The sequence below is a fragment of the Patiria miniata genome, unplaced genomic scaffold (genome assembly GCF_015706575.1).
Source record: "Patiria miniata isolate m_02_andy unplaced genomic scaffold, ASM1570657v1 HiC_scaffold_1, whole genome shotgun sequence".
NCBI lineage: Eukaryota > Metazoa > Echinodermata > Asteroidea > Valvatida > Asterinidae > Patiria > Patiria miniata.
The window spans coordinates 5,457,861-5,482,079 of record NW_024037047.1 but is presented as its reverse complement, the minus strand read 5'-3'; the positions used below and the strand labels follow the sequence as shown (position 1 = coordinate 5,482,079).

The 24,219-nt window shown below is 40.0% G+C and overlaps 1 protein-coding gene and 1 non-coding gene across 6 annotated transcripts; one reads left to right on the top strand and one right to left on the bottom strand.

The window, feature by feature from the left end:
• Nucleotides 1-348: 348 nt before the first annotated feature.
• Trnad-guc lies at nucleotides 349-420 on the bottom strand. Its single transcript has one exon. It is a non-coding gene; the product is annotated as a tRNA-Asp (tRNA).
• A 386-nt stretch (nucleotides 421-806) lies between these two features.
• LOC119744424 (zinc finger protein 143-like) lies at nucleotides 807-24,219 on the top strand. 5 transcript variants are annotated; one of them, XM_038220387.1, is made up of 14 exons: nucleotides 807-909; nucleotides 2,728-2,930; nucleotides 6,727-6,868; nucleotides 7,185-7,262; nucleotides 12,403-12,480; nucleotides 13,490-13,582; nucleotides 14,121-14,191; nucleotides 14,901-15,086; nucleotides 16,064-16,265; nucleotides 16,801-16,980; nucleotides 18,540-18,773; nucleotides 21,087-21,247; nucleotides 21,535-21,711; nucleotides 23,486-24,219. In XM_038220387.1, exons 2-14 carry the CDS (start codon nucleotides 2,769-2,771, stop codon nucleotides 23,606-23,608), a joined length of 1,887 nt encoding a protein of 628 aa, XP_038076315.1. In that variant the 5' UTR covers nucleotides 807-909; nucleotides 2,728-2,768; the 3' UTR covers nucleotides 23,609-24,219. The 5 variants fall into 5 exon arrangements, with proteins under 5 accessions (XP_038076315.1, XP_038076475.1, XP_038076563.1 ...); XM_038220547.1 differs by lacking the exon at nucleotides 807-909 and adding an exon at nucleotides 1,029-1,135; XM_038220635.1 differs by lacking the exon at nucleotides 807-909 and adding an exon at nucleotides 1,164-1,186.

The following is a 24,219-nucleotide window of genomic DNA, read 5'->3' as shown; positions in this document are numbered from 1 at the left end:
TGAGTTTTAATGCTTAATCACTCGCAGTCGCAGGGGGGATGATCACAATTATTTTGCTTAACATCCCCCTAACAAAAAGTGACCCTGAAAAAATTCGCATTATTCGCTACCAGACAACTTTTGAGCAAAACGAAAGCCATTCATAAGTTGCAGACGCCTAACCGTAACATTGCAGAACCAAGTACAAATCGAAATTCGTTTAAAAAAAAATATTAAAGAAGAGGAAAATGAATTGTTTAAACTGAGGAAGAAAAATTTAAATTTTGCCGTAAGAGGTGGCTAATTATGAGAAAAAATAGTAGGAGCAATTCGGACTTAAAATAGAGAAGATAAAAAAAAAATGCAATCCTCCCCGGCGGGGAATCGAACCCCGGTCTCCTGAGTGACAGTCAGAGATACTTACCACTATACTACCGAGGATTGATACAAAACTGAAAATTTTAATAAATATAATCACTGTAAAGCAAAGAAATTCGAAATAAATCAATTATAATTCCTATCGTTGATATCAATAGGACGATGTCGATATCTATTTGATTTAAGGGCATCCCATTTTGATTCTAGGGATTTAAAAAATACAATTTTGCTTACTGTAAATGATATGTTATCAGGGAACAACTCCTATGCTTCCACTGTGTGTTATTGTTTGACGTATTATTAATTTAAAAATAAGACCCATGGTTATAGGAGAGTTTTGAGGCTAAAGATATTATTCAGATAGTAGGTGTGATAAATAGTATCATTAAAAATATTTTATTCAATTTTTAAATGATTTATTTCCTCTATATGAATGAGTGAGTGACACCCCCGGTCGATTGGCATGGCACGCGCACTGTTGTGCATGCGTAATTTGTGCTGCGCAATCGTTCGCAAGAAATAAAATGCGCCAAAACAGCCAACAAGAAACAGGTGAGAAATATGGACAAATTTGATCGACTTCATGAAATTCATTTACTTGTTTTCTGTTTGGATGATTATAAATATACCTTGATTTTTACAATTGTTGACATTTTCCTGGTTGAAATACACCCAAACATGCAAATAAGTTCGGAAAATTGCACGGAATTGTAGGTAATATCTCCCACAATGCCGTGCCGCGCCGCTCCTTGTTGATGGCCCCGTACCATGGATAAACATAAGTGTGTATTGGGAGAGCAACACAGGAGCTATGTTATCCACGCTCCCGGTGCTTATAATTTTTTTCCAGCAGTGCATTTTGGGCCTACCCAGAAATCCTAGCCCCCGTGTCCCAGAATTCCGCTGAAAATACAACACTTTCGTCGGCTGCTATTCTGAAATGAACATTCGAAGCGTATTCTTGAACAATAGAGCGGCATTTTTTAAAAACTCGATCGTTCCATTTGTGTGGAGAAATCGATCTGTTAATCATGATCAAACCTCTTTGTTTGAGACGGGTGGGTTTCGAGAAAGCAAGCAAAAATATGCACGAAATGCATGACATTTTTAGCACAGCTAGTCAGGTGCTCTGCATGCCGTTCCACACTAAATTAATGACCAAGTGAAGGGACAAGACCTAAATTATTCCAAGAAACTGAGGAGGAAACAAATTAAAAAAGAATTCTCTAAAAGAAAACTGTCAGTGTCACATATTTCGTGTAAAAATAATTTTACTTTAGGCCTAGGACAAAAATATATGCAGGATCACACTGCCAAAATTCTGTTTGTTGAGAACTAGCAAGTAGCATGAGCCATGACTAGAATAGATTGAAAATTTTACCCCAAATTCCTTCATCTCAAAATCCTGATTAATTACCATGCTTACCCAATCGTGGAGTTTCTCAGTTCGTAAAGTGCCTAAATTAGGGCTACTTTACGAACTGAGAAACTCCACAAAACAATTACAATTGCCTTTGCTTTGCCTAAACATATGGCTATCGTTATACAACAGTCAACAGCGGTAACACAAATTTAAACTGCTATCGTTACGGCGTTGTGACAAGAACATTGCCAACTGCCTGTCCAACCAGAATGCTTTTTGTAGCTCGATTGGATAAAGGTACCGTGTAGCTAATACTGCAGAAGGTTCTGGGCAGGATCGACCCCCACGCTGCAAATGTTTTTCTGTTCTTTTAAACTTTTAATAGTTTTTTTTAAGTGTTATGTGTTTTTTTTTTCGTTATTTTTATTTAAGTAGATTTCATTTGCTTCTAAGTTCTATGTCATCAGTGGCTTTGGAAGATTTTTTTTTAAAAGGGAAATATAGTCCGAGAACTATTCGGTTGATAGTCTGGTTCCAGCAGCCAAAAATCCTGACGTTGAAGACTCATGGTCAGGGAACCAGATGTTCCGTATTGACAAAATGATTGATAGCAGTTGGAAATCGCGTTAGCCACTACACTGACATTTTGAAATGATGAGGCAATTTCTAGAGTCCTAGTTACTGGGATTTTGCAACTTAACATTCAGAAGTGTGCTACATGAGAAGGGAAACGTCTGTAACTCGGTGAAAGATGGGACTATTAGTATTACATTCACATCACTAACAGATCTCTTGCCCTGGCTTGGTTAAATTTTAGTTTGTTGATCAGAATTAAAGGTAATATACAACATTTTCAACTAAGAAACAAAACAAAACTACCAAATTGTTATGAAAACAAAAATACTATGGTTGTCAGATTCAATTACAATAATTAATTGTCAATGTCAGTACAACTTGACAGAATTCAAAGAAGTCTAAAAATACCATTTTTAATTTTTATCAACTAGACTTATCCTGAGCGAGGCCGGCCAGTGATCAGCCTGTTACCATGGAGATTGAGGACCAGTTAATCACGGCGGAGGAGGTGGCTGCAGTGCCAGTGGTCAGCGTGGCATCCGGAAATGACCAGGAGGTGATTGGAATGCTGCTTGCCCAGCAGGCAGAACACGAAGAAGGGGACCTGGAAATAGAACAGCCAAACACATCTGAGGTGTGTGTTAAATTGGTTAGGGATGTTCATGGCCATTACTTTATCAGGGGAAGGGGATGAATATTTCACGGTGTGTGGAAATGACCAGGATGTCATTTGAATGATGCTTGCCCAGCAGGCTGAACAAAAAGAAGGGGACCTGGAAATAGAACAGCCCAACACATCTGAGGTGTGTGTTAAATTGGTTAGGGATGTTCATGGCCATTACTTTTTCAGGGGAAGGGGATGAATGTTTCACGGTGTGTGGAAATGACCAGGATGTCATTTGAATGATGCTTGCCCAGCAGGCTGAACAAAAAGAAGGGAACCCAGAAATAGTACAGCCTAATTAACACACCTGACGTGTGTTAATTTAGGGATTCTCATAACAATTTTGGTTATTTTGTTTTATTTTTTAATTTATCGCCAATCACAGGGCCTAGAGGGCCACTCAAGTGTAAGCTACAAAGGAAAGTTAAGAGAAAAAAAGTTACAGAGAGAAAAGATGTGTCCACTTTTCTTTTGAACATTCATAACTCGTACCTAATGGCGGAGAGCAGGATACAGGTAAGGAGTTGCAAAGTGCAGCAGTACGTGAAAAGCTAGAAGAATATCTCACAGCACTGGCCTTTGGAACAGATATAGTGAAGGGATGAGAGAAGATTGCAAAATGTGTGCTGCGAGTGAAGGTGTGAACGGAAGGGACAAGTAAAAGACCTTCTGAGCACATACATACGATGATAACATCTACATGTATAGAACAGGCTGAGAAATGCAACAGAAGGATGTTCCAGGAGGAGGTTCTAGGGATGATGCCACTTCGACACTGCTCTCCAGCAACTGAAGGCTACGGTGATGACCCCATCAACGGGGCGTGGTAGGTGTAAGTTCTACAAAAAAGCAATTCTCCAAGCCAAGGTTAGACCTCGGGACACTACAGTGCCAAAGGTTAGACCTCAAGACACTACAGGACCCGGCCGTCCGGCAGAGAAGTGTTTCGGCAGTCTCAAGCGGCCTAAACAACAACCTTACGGTCAGTCCAGCGACCTTGTCAATGTCTTGGATACGAATGCCACTGAAACCATTCCGCAGCATCCGAAATCTGACAGGTACTCAGAATTGTGGAAGACTGACATGGTCCAGAATCAGGTACTGGACCAATGCTCTAAGCTGGTGTGCAAATGGCCAAGCTACACGAGTGTCATCAAATCATTCAAGCAACGAGTTTCTTATCTGCAAAATAAGCTCCCTTTGGAAGCAAATGAAATCAACCCGTATGCCACAAAACGAGAAGCGGAGGAGTTGTTTAGGTGTATCAAGCTCAACAGTTCAATGTTTTGGCCTACGAACCAAGCCAAGTGTGATCTTGAAAAGCTCAAAATGCATTTTGCAGAGCACATTAACTGAATCCCCCCCTCCCCCGACCAAGACCCAGTCAAGCTGCAGGAAATTCCAAACTACATCCAGCAGCTACAGGAGATCTCAACTCACAAAACAATGAAGACAGGCCCTCCAGACAATGCCAGATGTAGCAGAATTCAAAAGCGTCCTCAGAGCAACGAAAAACAGCAAATCAGCATCCGCTATCCCTGCAGAATTCTTCAAAAACATGTATGCTTCGCAATCGGATGATCTTGTGTCAGAATTGAAGAATCTTACGGCGCTAATCTAGGAAACTAAGAAAATTCCACCCAGCAGGGGTCACTGCGGAGTAGAAGCACTATGGAAAGGCGCTGCAAAAAACAGCATCAAAAATCCTAAAGTCTACCTAGGGTCAATCCTCTGCAAGATAATGATTATTATCATCATCAATCGTATTAAGGCATGGTACTATCTACAACTACTTGACCAACAACAAGGCTTTAATAGTGGTCATGGCACAGCTGACAGCACGTGTACATTACGAAGGGTGTGCAACAGATCGTGGAAAGCATGAAGGTACCGGCTTTTGTATTGTTAATCGATCTTAGCGCCTTAAAGGGGCTGGTTTTCGACTATACAAGCGCTTCAATTTCAAACCAGGGGCTATCGAGATTTTGGTATTCAAGCTCCTGGAAGCCCTCGCCCAAACATCGTATGCCAGGGCAGACCAGATTCGCCGCTGCTATACAATGTTTTTCTTTCAACATTGTACTATGATCATGCGTGTCTTTTCTCATCTTTGGGACCAATAGGGAGTGGAATTTCTGCTGTTCAAGTTTCGGGTCAAAGATACCGCAACAAAGAGGGTAGCAGGTGGGCGGAATGCATCCGGTTCGTTAGTAAAAACGTCATACACGCGCGCACCACTGATTACTAGCGCCCATTTGATAAACACTCGAGTTGCGTTAGCTTCCGGTTCCAGTGGTTCCAATGCTACTGAATGGCCAGTGGGCGTGGTTTAAGCTGAACTGACGTCACACTAATGAACCGGATAGTGCAGTGAGCATACCACTGACTGGCCAGAGTATTTTGATGACTTAGAGCTTTTTTTTATTGCCGACCAACAGACCATCTACCCCATGAGCATCATCAACCTCAACAAGCCTGTTGAAAACATTGAGGTCTTCTGTTACTTAAGAGATGACATAAGGAATGATGAAACAGCGACCTTGGATGCTGAAGTCATCCTAAGGATTGCTGTTGCAGATGGAAAATTAAATCAAAGCTTGCGGACTACACATGTACTCAATTTTCTTGGGTACCAGGATCCTTGTTCTGAACTCAGTGGTGCGAAGCTGTCTAACTTTTCCTTGCCAAACGTGTAATCTAAATCAATGAGAGGGACAGACTCGATTGTACGTATAGCTCCTTCCTGAGGAGGATGATTTGCGAAGGACACAATAGGACGGATGACAATTTCTAACTAAAGCTGAACAATACTGACATCGTACAGATTTGCAGATGCAAAAAACTTTGTCTTATAGCAAATAGCCCATCTTGTCAGACAACTGAACTCTTACCTCACCTAAATTCAGCCTCTCTTGGTAAACAAGGACAGAAGACCTGATGGCGGGTAGTCAGCTACTCACCCTCCTGCAGTAGAAAGTCAACATCCACTCCATCACCGCTGATAAGACTTTTTAAGCGCGCGCTGCAGGGTGAATATTGTGTTTTTGTTGGGCGTTGGACTGACTCACCATGCCTGCTCATTAGCTGCCTTTTGTAGCTAGAGTTAAACATGCACGAACGCATGAACCTTGGAAGATAGTGTGCCAAGAGTTAAGAGAAAAGTTTTCTTGGTTTTGTGACTGTATTTGAATCATTTAATGGATATTGATTTTCCTCTTCAAATTAAAGTGCCGTTCGTTGCAAGTGATTTTCTCAAATCGAATCTGTCAATCAATCAATCAATCAATCAAATCTTTAATTTTTTCCAACACATACATGTACATATAATACTACTTAACATTTGAATTATTGTGTATGGATGGATGGAGGTTTCCAAAAAGCATAAGCTTGTCGAGTGGAGACCCCCACTGTAATAAAGAACAATTACAATAGCAGTTACAATTAAGTACAAGTACATGTACAACGATAGGAGTTAAATAACAAAAACTATTGGTACAGAGCTAGTAATACGAAATAAAATTAAAATTATTTGGTCTTACAAAATGAGATTATTCTACCACGTATTTGTTAATTAATTGGGCTTTATATTTGCGTTTTACAATGATACATTTGACACCTGTTTAAGAGACGGATTGAGAGAATTCCACAGCTTGGGGCCTTCATGTTTAACAGTTTTTTGAGTTAAAGTGAGTGGTGAATGTCATGACAATGCCTACTAAACTAAGCTGTAACTTGAAAGTTTGCCTAATTTTTAAAACATTTTTAGGCTGGGGCTGAGGTTTTACCCACTGGCACCATAACCTCCTCAGTGGCAGATGCAAGCAGTCTGACCTTCGGTGATGGACAAAATCTGCATGTACAGGCGGTACAGTTCTCGGATGGATCCACTGCCATTATTCAACAGAAAGGTATTGTGGGTTGTTTGCACTGCAGCCAGCTTTTGCTGCCGTTTGCTTTTTAAACCAAATTATTTTTTACTCCTAATGAATTTACAATTTGTATATGTTTTCCAATTGTGTGTGTGTGTGGGGGGGGGGGGGGTCTGCAACCTTCTGCAAAAGGGCTTGCATACTACGCACAAATGAATCTGGTCTTTATGAGTGCCAAATATTTGCCTTGTCGCAAAACATTTTGTAAAGAAATAATTCAATTCAGTAAATGTCGGTGGATATGTTTTGATAAAGGAATCATTCAGATAAATGATGGTTACTAAAAATTTCACAGATCTCGTTGACGGTCAAACAGTGCAGCTTGCCGATGGCTCTACTGCTTTCATCCAACAAATACCTACACCTGAGAAGAGTAAGTAGTGGCCAATCTGGTCAACATGTGCACCTCTTCAATATCACACACCATCTCTAGCCATACGTACATGCAGGCATGTTTGACTTTTGTCCTCGCTTGTCGGACTTTTGTCCATGTTTGTAAGACATCACATCCGTGATTGGTCAATTCCACGGTTACTCACGTTACATTTTTGATGTACTTTTGAGTTTCCTTGGACCGTAATTACCTTACTGAAAAGGTTTTATAACAGTTATCCCCATGTAGATAGAGTGGACCTAGACCTACCTAAGCACCAAAGAGGACATCCAGAAAAATGTGTTACATGTATGTATGATAAACAAGATGCACAAAATCTGTTACTCGCGTTACGAAAATGTAACACGAGTAACCATGGAATTGCCCTTAAGATAACCATTTGGTGTGAGTACCCTGAGTACTTGAGTACTTGTGATCTGTTTTTGCACTACTGGTGGTTTTTCAATTGTTTTTGTATTGCTACAAACATAAGGTCTATAGCTGTCCCTAGGCGTACCTCACGATACATCAGACGATCCTCGTGGAGAAAGGGGGTTCAAACCGTTCGGAAAGTGCCTTTAAATGAGCTTGACGACCAGTTATAAAGATCCAATCATTGCCAAGCTCGGCACGAGGGGATACAAATGTTTACAGACACAAAGATGGCAACATGTAAAACGACAGACGAACAAAAATCTTTTTTGCCTGGAATTGAATTATTTATTTTAGTTGAAGGTATTATATTATTATCAGAGCTATAAGTATAACTTCCATTAGAAGAATAACTTTTTTTTTTAAAGGAAATTGGGGAACACTAATCAGCATGGCTAGGAGGATATTTTTTAGAAGGAAAATTGGGGAAGACTAACCAGCATGGCTAGGAGGATATTTTTTAGAAGGAAAATTGGGGAAGACTAACCAGCATGGCTAGGAGGATATTTTTTAGAAGGAAAATTGGGGAAGACTAACCAGCATGGCTAGGAGGATATTTTTTAGAAGGAAAAATGGGGAAGACTAGCCGGCATGGCTAGGAGGATTTTTTTTTTTTGGTGGCTTTCAACTCTTCGATTACTTGTACCAGCCCGAGTAGTAACAGGGAATCACGAGTAGTGATTGTTCGCGAGTACTGATTAAGTTAACTGAACAACGAGAATGGCTTGCCACTAGCACTTCAATGACACACCTGTTTTTCATTCTCCCAAATATAAATAAGGGAATAAATGTGTGCTCCGGAAGTTTTTGGCTTTTCCGCATTGTTGCGGAAAAGTCTTTCTTTTTGTTCTGATTTTTTTTCTTTCTTCTTCTTCTTCTTCTTCTTCTTCTTCTTCTTCTTCTTCCTCTTCTTCTTTTTTTCCCAAAACCCCATAGACTTTGTACACGTTTATTCTACACGCCACTTTTGGCATTAATGTTTGTCATACATCATTCAAAGTTAGCATAAGCATAGCCCCTATAGCAAAGATGTGTCCCGAAGATTGACGTCATGGTGACGTCATCGACTAATTTATTATAGATTTTTGAATATTTAATTTTTCCCATAGACTTTGTACACAGAAATTAAAAAAATAATTGTCGATTTTCAAAGGGCATTTTTGACTCTTTGCCAGAAATTCATTAACACCAATCTTTGTCCAAGCAAAGACCCTAATTCAAACAACAGTGTGGAATGATGACGTCATGATGACGTCATCCTGTGTTTATTTATAGGCAATTAAATTGTGACACTTTTAATATTTAAAAATGCATAAGAAATCAACCGTACGCGTCCGCAGCATTCTGTTGCCGGCAAGTGGTAGAGCAGGTTAAGGTCTTCATTTCATTCAGTGTGCGTGCAATAGCGTGACCCTTGCTTCCGGTCGAAAAAGGCCCAAACCGGAAGTGGCTTATTATTTGAAAGTGGTAATAGATATGAACTTGCTTTTAACAGTGTTAGTCTCTTGGCCGATAGAATTCTTCAAATCATCTACCGATGACGTCATGCAATCTTCGAGCGCCCTCTACCGACAGGTTGAAAATTAGCAAAAATGTATTTTCAATAGATGTCTGTGGCGAAGTTTGTCGGAATCGCCTAAATATTGGTGTATATAATGACCTTGACCCACTTAAGACGTGTGGGAAGTTTTAGGCAAATGACGTCATCAGACCAGAAGTTATAATAAAAAGACCCTTTTTCATTTGAAAATTCCTGAAAAATCAACCATGGCAGTTTTTATATTTGTTTTTACTTTAATTGTCGATTGAAGGGTAGGTCTAAAACATTTCAAAGTTTCGAGGCGATAAGCGAACTCGAACATACCCTGCGCACGCCTAAAACTTCACGTTGACAATACCTCTGCTTCAAAAGATGCACAGGACAGGACGTCCACAATGTACATGTACATGTACATGCACGTACGTTGTACATAGGCACATACATCGTATGTCAGTCAGCCTGCAGCGCACGTGTTGCTGAGGTCAAATCCTGTCCACAGTGACCGTTTTAGCCGATTTTCGGCTAACTTTGACAGATTTTCTGAACTTCGGCTGAGAATTACTATGAGAAGGAAAAAGAAATCGTATTTTTTTACGCCTGTCATTTGATTGACAATATTCCCAAGAGTTAGAATAGCAAGTAATATTTTATAAGAATGTTTCAGTTTAAAGGAAAAGCACTAATTTAAAGGTGCAGTTTTTCTGCTGTGGGATTTGTAACCTATTAACGTTTTCAAGCCACCATTTTCATAACTTGGCGATCTGGAATCGTCATCAAAGTTACAGCCAAGAAAGACCCTCATACAAAAATTATGCCAAGACTAAGACATCATGATGACGTCATCATCAAATGATTTATTATGGATTCATGAATAATTAATTTTTCTCATAGACTTTGTACACAGCTTTCTCCACAAGTCTTTCCCTATACAACACTGATATATCTTACTGAGTAGTTCTGAACTTCGGCTGAGAATTACTATGAGAAGGAAAAAGAAATCGTATTTTTTTTCGCCTGTCATTTGATTGAAAATATTCCCAAGAGTCAGCATATCAAGTAATATTTGATAAAAAAGTTTCAGTTTAAAGGCAAATCACGTATATAAAGGTGCAGTTTTTCTGCTGTTGGATTTTTAACCCATTGACTTTTATGTGTACACGTTTTCAAGCCACCATTTTTATAACTTGGCGATCTGGAATCGTCATCAAAGTTACAGCCAAGGAAGACCCTCATACAAAAATTCTGCCTAGACTATGACGTCACGATGACGTCATCACCTAATTTTTTTATTGATTTTTGAAAATTTACGTACATATTGTGAAGTCTTATATCTACAGAAATGTAAGTCCGATTGGGTTGAAACTTGGTATGTGGCTATACCAGGATGTGTTATAGATTAAAAATGAGGTGACGTCATGATGTCGTCATCCTGAGATTTTATATGAATATTTATTTGTTTGGACCTTTTAGCCATATCTCCCGAACGCAACATGCAAAATGCAAAATTCTTTTGACAGATTTTATGTTCATGAATATTCAGGGCATATTATTGATTAAAAAAAATCATAATGCGGAAAAGCCCTATGTTCTGTTGCAAACAGACATTGAGCTCTAGTTATCACTCTGTTTAAGACCGCTTAGAGTCTGGGTGCTGATAATTCCTAGGGCCGGAGGCGAGGGTAATTATCAGCACCCAGACTCTAAGCGGTCTTAAACAGAGTGATAAATACTGACCGAGCACATATTTATTCCCATTCATAAATACCTTTTCGGTAAAAAAAAAATCAAATAATTCGTTCAAAAAATCCCGATTTTGTTCAACAAGTTCACTTCATGCTTTTTGAAACATCCCTCTAGCAAAATAATGGAGTGTTCAGCTGTAAGATGTAAGATGTCAGAGTAAGATGTAAACAACCCTTTTATGGAGATTGACGCGCGCGTAGAATGTTCTGTGCGATGTCGCGCAGAACGCACCTGGGGCGTTACGTTTTGAATTTAGAACTATAAAATTCTGACTCGCTTGTAGTGTTGCGCATGCCTACGTGAGGATTGTGAACGTTCAACCAATAAAACGGTACCGTAAGAGGCACTGGATTTTTAGGAGTCCACATTTTATGTGACACTAGAAAAGTGTTTAAGACCAGCTAGCCATGTCTTTATCATCCGTTTAAGACCGGCCACGTGACGGGCTCTCGACCAATAGGAATAGCTAAACTGTCTGAGGCCTTTCTGAATACCAATTAACACTCTACAGTTGTGTCTCTTAATCCTGTTCAACCATGGTTCAACGTACTATTAAATGCTTTTGAGTGAGCCAACATGATTGTTACAATTGTATATAAATGGGCCAGTACCGCTGAGCTGACCACAGATCGAAGTGGCCAGCTGTGCGAGACAGAGTTTACACAATGCGTCTTCTGGGAGATATACAGTTTCCATTTACCATTCTGTGTGCAAAAGCTCTTGTGTTGTTCTAATTAATCCTGTTAGGACGCCGTTACTGCGATGACACCATGTTCTATGCCATTATGCCAAGGCACTCAGTGCTCCTACACATTCTCAGTTTTCATATTAATTGCCTTCTTAAAGAGGTTGTGGAATGCTCGAAGACATTTCCGTCATTTTTTGGGTGTATGTAGCCTAAGGTGTGATGAAATAAAAACGACTATTGTTTCTGTCATGAAATGAGTACAAAGGGTACTTTTGAGAGCTCTTTTTCAGGTCCTGTTTCGACCCAAACGTGCAATTTGTGTAAATGTCGTCGTTGCGGGCAGCAAACAAAACACAGGAAATCGTGACGTAATAAACAGGACTCGTTTATGCTACTCTGCATCGGGAGTCCTGTTTATTATGTCACGATTGTGTTTTGTTTGCTGCCCGCAACGACGACTTTTACACAAATTGCACGTTCGCGTCGAAACAGGCATGACAAGACTTGAAAACAGCTCTCAAAAGTACCTTTTGTACTCATTTCATGACAGAAACAATAGTCGTTTTTATTTCATCACACCTTAGGCTACATATACCCGAAAAATGACGGAAATGTCTTCGAGCATTCCACAACCTCTTTAAATTACAAATGCATCTGACATGCACGTGAGCATGGTGCCATTGCAATACAGGCGATTGCCGGATAAGTCTGTAGCTTCTTTGTTGTCCTGTTTTCAGCACCCAGTTTTGAAGATGGTCAAGCAGTGCAGCTGGAAGATGGCTCTACTGCCTACATCCTAAGATCCCAACCTAAAGGTACATGTAGTCCATTCTAAGATATCCGGGGGTCTTAATTTTCCCAACAGATTTCGTTGATAATCGACCATTTTACTGTCACATGCTCAGTTATCCGCCAAGCTTCGACCTTTCGGGCACCGAACTGGCTTGGCACATTTCAGTCTGGGAGGGACAAGTCATTTCGTATTTTTTAGCAGCTTGGTATAAAAACTTAAACGTATTGAAATGCTTTTACAGGGTGAGTAAAAAAAAAGTGGAACCCAACCCCAAAAATTATATTTCATATTTAAAAAAATATGTAGCACCAAAAATGATAATGACTGGAAAGCCAATTTCATAAGCTACTTTTAGATGAACAAATTACTGAAATTGCTCAATCTGTTCAAAGAATATCACCATTTAAATGCAATGAATCGAAAACCTGTTCGTCCAAAAAAAAAAGCAATTTATTGTGAACTCGGACTGTTTCGAACAACAAAGAAAATGACACAAAATACTTGTATCAACAACTATCAACAACTGTAGTACACAATATATTTGTTAACAACCCTGGTTAGGCAAACAATATGGTTTATAAAATCCATTTTTTTTTTTAGGTGAGCCTTCAAAAGGACTTTGACATTTTTTTACTTTTAAAATGAGGTTTTATCGCTGGTGATGTTTGAAGACAATTGTGACGACGATTCTTGAAATCGCATTTTTGGACGAGAGAGGTTTTAGGGTCATTGCGTTTAAATGGTGATATTCTTTGAATGGATTGAGCAATTTCATTAATTTTTTTCATCTAAAAGTAGATTATGAAATTGGCTTTCCAGTCGGTATGATTTTTGGTGCTACACATTTTTTTAAAATATGAAATATAATTTTTGGGTTTGGGTTCCGCTTTTTTTGACTCACCCTCTAGTTGGTTAACAAATTTTTCAGGTTAGCATGTTCATGAAAGTGACGCTTGCTAGTTGAAGAATATTCGTAGAAGAGCAAAGTAATAATGAATTCTACTTTACAAATCTTTGATATTCCTGCACAGGTGAAAACTTGCAAGCTGTTCAACTCGAAGATGGAACCACAGCCTTCATTCAAACACAGTTGCCCTCTGAGGGATACACTGACCAATCGCAAGGTTTGTATAATAACAACTGACCAATAAAAAGGATTGTTTTAAAACAAGTGTTCTATCACCATGCTTGTTTTGTAACAACTGATAATTGAAGGGGTTGTGACCAAGGGACCAATCACAACATTTGTTTGTAAAACTTGACCAATCATGATGTTTATGTTGAAACAACTGACCAATCAGAAGGATTGTTTCATTATTACCGACCAAATCACATCCTTTTTGTCTTAATACATGTATACCAGTTGCAAGAAAAAGTTACAACAAACTTTGCGAGACAACCATCAGACGCATAACATTTTGTTGTCTAACACTCCACCCACCCACCCATTTTTATTTTTATTTTGTTGTTGTTGCAAATGTAATGTAGTTAAAGGTTGGATTGAAACAACTGTCTTACATTTGATTGTTTTTGTAACAATTGACCAATTTCAAACTTGGTTTCATTAAGAATACAATTTTCAAATTTAAGATTTAAATATTCACTCAGTAGGAAAACTGTAAATGGCTTATAGTTATCTCTACTTTTCTTAACGTTTTTCAGGTTTTTCCAACACGGATGATTCTGTGGACCCAGCTACCATGAATGTACTGGATCAATTTGCAAATCAACAGGTAAATTATTTGTTTCCAGTTTGCATATTATTAACTCTGCCCCAAACCGCAACTTAATATGTGAGCCAATTTATATAGATCACTTGTGGAATGCTAAACTAAATGTGAAATGCATTCCTTAAAGGGAAGATACAACATTTGCAAACATCAAAAAACAAAATGATCAAATTATCACAAAATATTTTACTGGATTGTTAGGGAATGACTGTATAAAGCATCCTGTAAAATCGTGGCTCCTTGCGTGCTGAAATTTTCAAGAAAACTTTTATTTTTCCAACGCTAGTCGGCCGACCAGCGTTGGAGAAAACTGGCTTTTCTTCAAAAACTGCTTCAAATTGTTCATATTTAGTTATTCTGCACTTTCTTTGCAATTGATTACACACTTGTGAATGGGTATGAGCCTGCTAGACAGATTCTTTGACCTTACGATTCCCCAAAGTCCACAAGTTGCTCCATTTCATCTTAAGTGGGGTCAGGGAACAAGACTACAAGAACATGCATCATGGCTAGTTTTCTTGGAGTTTCCAGCATCTCCAAACCCAAAACGTGAAGCAAGTCAGTTTAACAATATTTTCTGTAACACACTTATCCTCCAGATCCATTTATTTCTGAAAATTGCAGCAAAAGCAAATGTTGTATATTCCCTTTAAGTGCTTACTTGTATCTTGCTTAAATAGTATTAAATGACCTTCGAACTGTCACCTCGCAGATCGAACCTGATGCGTGCGGTTCTCAGGATGACGTGTCCAAAGTGCGCAAGCCGGCAATCATGTCTAGCATCAAGACCACTATCAGCCTCGTCAATTCCGGTATTGGGGACGGATCCTGCTCAAAGGGTTACAGGTGTCGGTATAACGGGTGTGGGAGAATGTACACTACGGCACACCATCTCAAGGTAGGCTGTGCCATTATACACCTGTCAATAATGGACCATTCCAGATTTGACCATAAGCTCTGCCCCCCATAAGCCCAGTGGCAAGAACACACTCTTACACATACTGGTTCGTGTGCATATGGCCCGAATTAAGTACGCACGACTAATTTTATACCAAATGTGCACAAAGCATGTGTGTTGCGTCAGGCGTCATTGGCAGTGCGGTCGAATGTCTCTCCAAGTGGTCGCCCCCAACTTTTACTTCCTTACAGTTGAGAGGGTACTTGTGCACTTGGCCCATTGAAGTCACCTGACCAAAAGTCATGATCTGTTTGGTCGGTGTGCACGGTTTGATTGACAGACGGGAATAATCCATTTCTCTCCCCCATCCCCACCCCCACCCCTCTTCTTTCCAGGCTACTGGATCATATCTCTTCCCCATCCCCAACGCCACAAATCCCCTCCCACCTTCAAGGCTACTGTATTCCCTGCTGAAGGTAGAAAATGCTGTCTAGATGAAACAAGACCAATCAATTAAGAGATCACTCTCTAAGATATAATGCACTTCAAGTTTTAAATTTGTTGAAAAAAATTCGGTAAATTGTTGGTAATTGTCTATCTGACCGCAATTGAACCCTGTACTGTACAGTTTCTATATGGAATCCTTTAAATTTAAAATTGCTTAAAAGAATTGTTTGATATACACTCCACTCTTGTTAGTACAGACACTGTTAGTACAAATTATGGTGAAAGCAAACAAAGCCGTGGTCCCAACTCTGCTTTATGTGTACAATGAATGGGACCAGCACTCTACTTAACCACACAATTCTGATATAACAGACATTTTGGCTAGGATCCGGCTGAGTTTGTATTAATGAGAGTCTACTGTAGTATATTCTATTTAAGTTTTACAAATTTTTCTGGAGGAAAACGGTGAAATTTGTTTGAGAGTGATTTAGTAATTTCATGTTTTCCTTTTGGGATTTGATATTTTTCAGGTCCATGAGCGCTCTCACTCCGGTGAAAAGCCTTACAAGTGCGAAGTGCAAGGCTGCGGCAAGGCGTTTGCTTCAGGCTACGGGTTGAAGAGCCACACGCGGGTCCACACTGGTGAGAAGCCGTATCGCTGCCCCCAGGATATGTGTTTTAGGGCTTTCAAGACATCAGGCGATCTACAGAAACATGTGCGGACGCATACAGGTAAGTGTAGACCCATGCCGTGAAACCCTCTTTTAAGAAAAAAAAGACAATATAGAGCTTATACTCAGGTTTTTGCCCGAGCCCGTACCAGCTGCCAGGGGCCAATTTCATAGAGCTGCTTAAGCACAAATTTTGCTTAAGCACAAAAACGTCTTGCTTAATAAAATCAGGTTACCGGCCAAAACTCCATGAGATTGTTATGCTAAGTAAACAACAGCTAAATACCAGTCACAAGCAATGTACATCACATGGAGTTTTGGCCGGTAACCTAATTTTACTAAGCAATGTTTTTTTCGTGCTTAAGCAAATTTTCTGCTTAAGCAGCTCTATGAAATTTGGCCCTGGATTTCAGCTCTCTCTCTTATATCAACATTTATTCTCTACAATATCTAGCACAATGCTCTAGTCAATGAAGGGGGCCTTTGCAATAGAATTGATATTGCATTTGACTTTACTTGTGACTTGATCTGTGATCTACTTAAAGTAGATCTGTGATCTACTTTAATTGTATTTGTTATGTGTGTTTATGTGCTAGGAGAGAGACCATTTAAGTGCCCGTTTGAAGGTTGCGACAAATGCTTCACAACGTCCAACATCCGGAAGGTTCACATTCGCACGCACACAGGAGAGCGGCCTTACATCTGTGACGAGCCCCAATGCGGGCGAGCCTTCGCCAGCGCCACCAACTACAAGAACCACATGAGGATTCATACAGGTAGGAGGAAGCTGTCTCGAAGGAATCTTCAAGTGCTGTAGTTAAAGTTGTTTGGCGCTTTGAGGCCACTCTCAAAAACTACATTTGCAAGACACACTGCATGCACGCACTGTTTCCAGCACACTTTCACAACCTGCGCACAGTAGACACACGAATAACTTTCATCTGAATTTGCTCAAGCCAATAGCAAGTTTGTGTTAGCCCCAGGCAGTAGTAATTTGTTCCAGGGTTTTAACTCTGTCTTTGTAACTGAAGAAAGGGTTGCCTGTGCACAGACAAGCTTGTGGACAAGCAAAAAAAAAAAAAAAAAAAAGAAAGAAAAAGAGGTGTGAAGTCATATTTACTATAAATGTAATACACATTGACAAAATGGGCATCTGCAGGGGTGTCCGTGGGCGTGGGGTCGGTAAAAATCCCGCCAACCCTTAAAAAAAAGAGATAAATTGAGAATATGCTAGAGAAAGTACAAGGATTTCGGGGGAAAAATGTGCTTTCCCCAACCCCCCCCCCCCACCTTGAAATCTTCCTGGTAACGCCCATGTGCAACACTTGTCTAAATGACAAGCCTCCCCAGTGTAGCAAGATCCATGAGGTCGAAAGTCTGAATGCCAAACTGCCTCAGAGTCTGTGTGTCACCAACTGCAGCAGGATACAATTGTAACATTGTTCAATGGGATTAGCTCTCATTGTTTGAGAACTGGTAGTTTATGTACTGGTGTTGATAGCTACATGTAAATTCATCAAAGTGCACCCGACTTTTCCACCTGATGCACTTTATGGCGTCTGACAGGGTTTAGGGTTAACAATTTTGCTTCGCACTGACATTTGCGTAAAGTATGAACCGGCCGTGAGAATTATTTCATTTTCTAACATTTGTCTAAGAATTGGCTGATTTTGTCAATGCATGCTTGAAGGTTTTGTCCAAAACGAGGGTCAAGAGCTACAGCTATTACTACTATCAGCTTGTTCCCATGTAGTTGCAGAGATGCCAGTTTTTTCAAACTATAGCCGGAATTCCAGCTTTTTATATATTTTGGAAACAAAGCCTGGAACCCCATCTCTCGCAGGCCTGAATTCTTTGTGTTGTTGCATTAAAAAAAAAAAAAAAAAAAAACCTGGCAACATGTTGTCGTTCAGCAAATAGGAAGATTCGTAGTGCGTAGTTTGACAGTCGCTCAATGGCCAAAAAGAAAATGGTTACGTGCTATGTGTTGTTTGTGTGCTAAACTCGTAATACATGTGCTCGATCAAGCATAAGTTTTTCTGCATGGATTCACTGCCGTCACATTAAAGCCAAGTGTACCGGTGTGCCAGTCTCGGATCATTGTTCATATATGCTGCTCCATCACGAATTGATTTGGACGAATCAATAAATTGTACGTTCGTTGTGGACATACGTTACAGTGTGTGGTATGTGTGGTGTTTTGCGATCGTGGCAGTTTTTTTCCAGCCGTGTAACAAAAACCGCTGGCATACCTGGTAGTTGTAATTGTCAAAGACCTAGACAATAGCCCTATACCATACAAGAGATTGAGACGGGGCCTTCTATTGCTCTTCAGGTGAGAAGCCCTATGTATGCACGGTAGCTGGTTGCGGCAAGCGTTTCACCGAGTACTCCAGTCTGTACAAGCATCACGTTGTCCACACACATTCCAAACCTTACATCTGCAGTCACTGCGGCAAGAATTACCGTCAAACGTCCACGCTGGCGATGCACAAGCGCACGGCGCACGGCGACGTCGAGGAAAACGAAGAAATGGAAGCTCAGACGCAGTTCTTCACCACACACACGGGTAAAGTATCTGAGATCATTATACCTCATACTATTTTGTTAACCAAACATTGTTCTTTGATTGGTCATTGTTCCAATCCATCAGGGAATTAAGAATAGCTATCCTGCTCGCACAACGCACGTACCATTTCCCGATGGGCCAATAGCACCAAGGAATTAGAACCCAGAGTTTAGCTCCTAAAATTCCAACTTTGCAAGTGATACAATAAGCCATTTGCAAATTAAATTCGAGTAACATCTGGTACCCTGACTTGCTCGAATGCTTGGCACATTTTAACTTTGAATTCTCCAGACCAAAGAGACCGTTGCTGTATCACGTGATTCGGGGCAAGCCTTACACTAGCATTATCCCAGTTCCGGAATGGTCTGGTGTCTTTGTGCCATTCTCACCCTTTGGGAACAATGTATTAATGCTGAGCATCTCTTACGTAACTATGCAAAAGCTTGCCCCGAATCATGTGATACAGCAACAGTGTCTTTGGTCTGGAGAATTTAAAGTTAAAATGTGCCAAGCATTATGGGCAAGGCATGAGTGTACCAGATGTTATTCAATTTAACTCGCAAAGGGTATATAGGTTATTCTCAAATGACTTATTGCTAGTGAGGTTGCTGGTGGTCATTATGAACATCTTCATCCCTTAAAAATTCATTACCTACCCTGCCAAATGCAACGGAATGCAGGCATGGAATGCATCATGCAGATCCGGACACTGCTAAATGCAACAACTTGCAACAACTTCTTGCCATTGTTGCATCCTGTTGCATTTGGCAGGGTTAGGGTTAAGTCAGATTACACGTAGGAGTCCGTGAAAACACCCTTAAGAAAGTCCTTTGTTTACCCATGGAGATAGACCCAGAGTACCGTTATGTATAACCAATGATAATCCTCAGTGGCCAGGGTCATTTAAAAAAACGTGAAAATACCCTTACAGGATTAGTCCTATATAAGCCCCATGTAAACGCCATGAAACATCTCTTAAAGATTCTTTTCACAGAGAAATGGACTTTTAATGAAAATTTAAGGGATCAGATGTTCATGGGACAATACCAACATCTTCATGAATGATGAATGGATTTAAACAAAATACATCAGAGTGATTTTTCACAGAACTTTTGATAGTGAGACTGAAACAAGAATGACAATACAACATTGGTTAAGGCGTAAGGGTTCTCAGCCACTTTCGAAATCAGAAAAAAATCTTGAAACAGAGTTTTAATTTTTTCAGTCGGGGAAAACTCTGGAAATTTGGGATAACACCAAAAGATCAGGGAAAACTCAGGGAAATTCACACTGATCTGCATGATAGAAGGGAAAGACTGTCGCTAGTTTGGCGTATACATGTGCGTATCTGCTGCAATTGGTGAGGAAAGGATTGCTCAGAGATGAAACCTCTCTGATTTTAATCAGAAGTCCGACTTTTTGAATTTTCCAACGAAAATTCTGATTTTCTTACCATGTGTCCCACAAAATTTGATTTTATAAAGATTTTTTCACAAAATGTAATTTTATTTCAATCATAATTTCGAAGAAAAGTCGATGAAAAGTCGATGGAAATGGTACGTTATAATCATCGCGAACGTAGTTTTAATGTAGAAACACAGGCCATAACACTGATTGGAGCCTTTTCCGGCTGGACAAAAGGTTAAACATTGACAGGTGACATGGAAATCGCTGTGTCGCACGTGCGTGCATCTATGTACAAAGATGATATGCAATGGTACCAGCGTACGTACCGCCCCGTCTGCTAGCACATGGCCTTGCCTCTCCCCTGACTAGTGATGGCCTTGCTTCTCCTCTTATAGCAATTTGCTTTAAGGGGAGAAGCAAGGCCATCGCTAGTCAAAAAGTTGCCTGTGTATTTTCAGGATCTAATGGTTGCTTTGCTGCAATCACCTCTTGACTTCCAACCACCTCTTGACCCCCAGCAACCTCGTCAAACTGAACATATTCCTCATGGAATTTTGGAAGTTTCTCAGGGAAACATCTGGAAATACTTGGAGAACTTTTGTTCTCATAAATGCTGGGAAGCCTGTTACTGTGTGAAAGAAAGTGCGAAATTACTGGCCCCTCGGTGTTGGCTGTGACTTTGAATTTGTTATTTAATTTTTTTTGCTCTCATGTCATTAGCAAACACGTCAGGACCACTAATTGTGCATAACTTCCTCCCCTCAGGCTCAAACCATGCTGTATTTGTGTAAAAACTGAAAGGGAGAATCTCAAAATAATCAAGTATTTGATGTCACCCCATCTTCTTAAACTCTTCGCACACTCATTTGTTGGAAATGTATAGCTCAAACTGACTTCATTATCTAGTTGCAGGAGCAAATCCAGGCATTGCGAGCAGTGCCGTGCCAATGGCTATCACAAAGCGACAACCGGTCCAGTATGATATCCCAACCGTGACAAGCGAGGCCGCTACCCTGGCCACGGAAAACATTGTCATACATGCCTCAGGGGCAGGCATACTCCAACAGGTCAGCTTGGTACCATCCTGAATTCATTAAAAATAATCCATCAAAATCCTTCAAATTCAATCAAATTCTCAAAACAAAAAAAACCCATCAAAATCAATAAAATCCTTCAAAATCAGTCAAAATCCTTCAAAATCAATCAAAATCCAACTCTAGTTTTGCTGTATTGTGATGGATACAGGACAGTACAAATATCAAAATATGTAATACCAAGATAGGTTAAGCATAAAATCCAAACTGAAATAAAAAAAAGAAAAAAGTTTGATTGTTGTACCTTTTGCCATTCCCAGGCAGCAGCAGCAAACGTTATCCAGTCACAGATGAGTAATATCGTTGGTTCGTCGAGCCAAGTTACCATGGTAACCAGCGTTGATCCCGAGGTTGCCATGGCAGCCATCAAAGCCGCGGCAGAGGAGACGGCATTGCACGTGGTGACGGGCGATGGTCAGGTATTGACCGAAGACCAGGTACGTGGCCAGAATTGTTCAAAGTACGTCGTGTCAATGCTTGCGCGCACCGATACACAGATTCGCCCAATCACAAACCAACTGCTAATGTGAATTTCCGAAAATGCATCACTTGACATATCTTTGGAAATGGCCTTCTTTTATTGATTTCTTCAAATGACAGCATGCTAGAACAAAATAATTTCACAGTGAGTTTATTTGCATTACTGTCTTTAAACCAAGTGAGCTTTTCAACAACAATTTTGTCAGTTTCTTTTTTTGATAGCTGCAAATGATCTGCTGTAACTTTCATTAATATTTTGTGCGTGATGAAAATGAATTCCAGTGGGGAAAAAAAATGGCACTCAAGTGGTCTTGCTGATATATAATTTCCTCAGTTTTACTCTTGGAGGGGTAGTTATTTCCTTGGCCCATTTCATAATTTGGTTTTTTTTTTCTTGATAAGGGCATCTCTTTTTATTTCTTTGGTTCTCATTTTGGGCTCCCTAAGGCCAAAAAAAAAAGTCTCCGGTTTCTGGTATGGAGCTTGCCCAAAAAGTGGTGCGGCGACGCGGCTTTTTTTTTTTTTTTTTTCGTGTTTTTTTGCTTCAAATGTCAGCTGATGACTGCAAATGGTGCCCGACTAAACTTAGTGCAAATATATGGGAGTCCATAGAGGCCACATAAAGCTTATTCTCGATCATAACCCCATCTAAAAACACGTTAAAATTGTGCAGCAGCAGGATTCCAGTCAAACCAGTGAGTTTGGCGGTTTTGAGACATCATCTTTTATTGAAAAAAAAAAACTTTTTCATTTTGCCGACGCGCATGGCTACGGCGACGTGCGCGCATACCAGAAACCGGAGACTTTTTTTTTTTGGCCTAAACTTTTTTTTTTTTATTACGGCCGAGCCTGGCTGGAACCCTATTAACCCCCCAAAAATAACAAATAAAGCAAAAATAATGAAATTCAGGCAATCAGGCTGTGTGTTTTATGAAGGGCTATTAAAAATGAACAAGTGTTTATGCGAAGTACGGCATATAGCAACCAGTAGAATTGCAGAGGAGAGGATGTTAGCTCTCATTATACAGTGGAACGCCGCCATAACGAACATCGTGGGATCCACAGGAAGTGTTCGTAATAAGTGATCGTATGGTTAAGCGATTTTGTACCACCGGCCCCCTTTTGAGCAATAGTGAACTGGCATTTCCCACATTCTGAGGCGGCAGGAGGAGTCGTCACAAAATTTAGCAACGGGTGGTTTTTCCTTCTATTCCTTGGGGAAATTAAAAGTGGCCCAAATAACATTTAATACAGTCGGTAGATTTGTTGTGAATCTGTTGACTTTTTTTCAACAACAATGTTCGGTACGTTTTGTACTTTAAAACCAGAAGCCAAGGATGATGTTCAGTATAGCCGAATGTTCGGTATAGCGGTCTGGTCGGTATAGCGGTGTTCCACTGTATTAGGTGCCTGAAGGTGTCGATATGGTGTAAGTCACCCACTTCTTGCCAAGTACGGTTTTATTATTTTATTCAGTGATGTAAACTCATGATAAACTCATTGCAATAAACCAAACGAGATACAATACGCACTTGGCATCATTTAATTTAGCCATCTTAACGGATGCGAGTGCAATTTGTTTCTCTTCAGATTTTTTCCCCCCGACGGACCGACCCTACTTCGGAGACAAACAAATATGAGACCCATAGAAATAAAAAGAGATGCCCTAATATTGATCAATGTATTGCTTGTCGAACCGATTGACTAACCCATTTCTTTTGTTTGATACAGAGACAGCAGTTGCAGGATGCCATTGTTGCTGTAAATGTACAAGAGACTTCAGAGGGAGTAAGTATGGAGAATGTAGTCACCGCAGTCGAAACAGACCCAGCCATGGCCTCATTGGAGGCATAGACTGCTTAAAGGGAGCGTGCAGCAAATGTAGAAGAGCAAAAAGTATATTGTTTTGGGACAAAAACTTAACAAAAGGAAGGAATACTGGTCTATACTGATAGTACGCTTCAAGTTCCCATCTTGTAGGATCTTCAATTCTGTGATTATAAAGCAATGCCTCTTATAATGCGGTTCAGTTGCCTGCCGAATCCAACATTTTGCCTGAGGAATGTACACAAGGGGTTAACTGCTCATAGTCGGATCCTGTTGGATTCAGCAGGGTTAGGGTTAAAAAAAATGCCTTATTCAATCAAATTGAAACACTACTAGACTAAGCTGGTATATTGTGAAGTTTTCTTTATTTAGCAGCATCATAAAAGTATACATGTATATTCACAAAGGTGCAGTAATATGAAATGACTCTTGTGTTTCAAGTCTGTTTTAATGACTACTGCATTATTTTAAAAATCTGTGCACCCTAACATCACCAGTAATTTTACAGTCAGAAAATTCCTGAATCCTTCAAGATCCAACACCAGGCCAATTTATAAAATAGATTCACAGAAGTGGCTTCCGCATGAATAAGGTATGTTTCATGCAGCTGCTGATCAGAAAATGTTTATGTTGCTAAG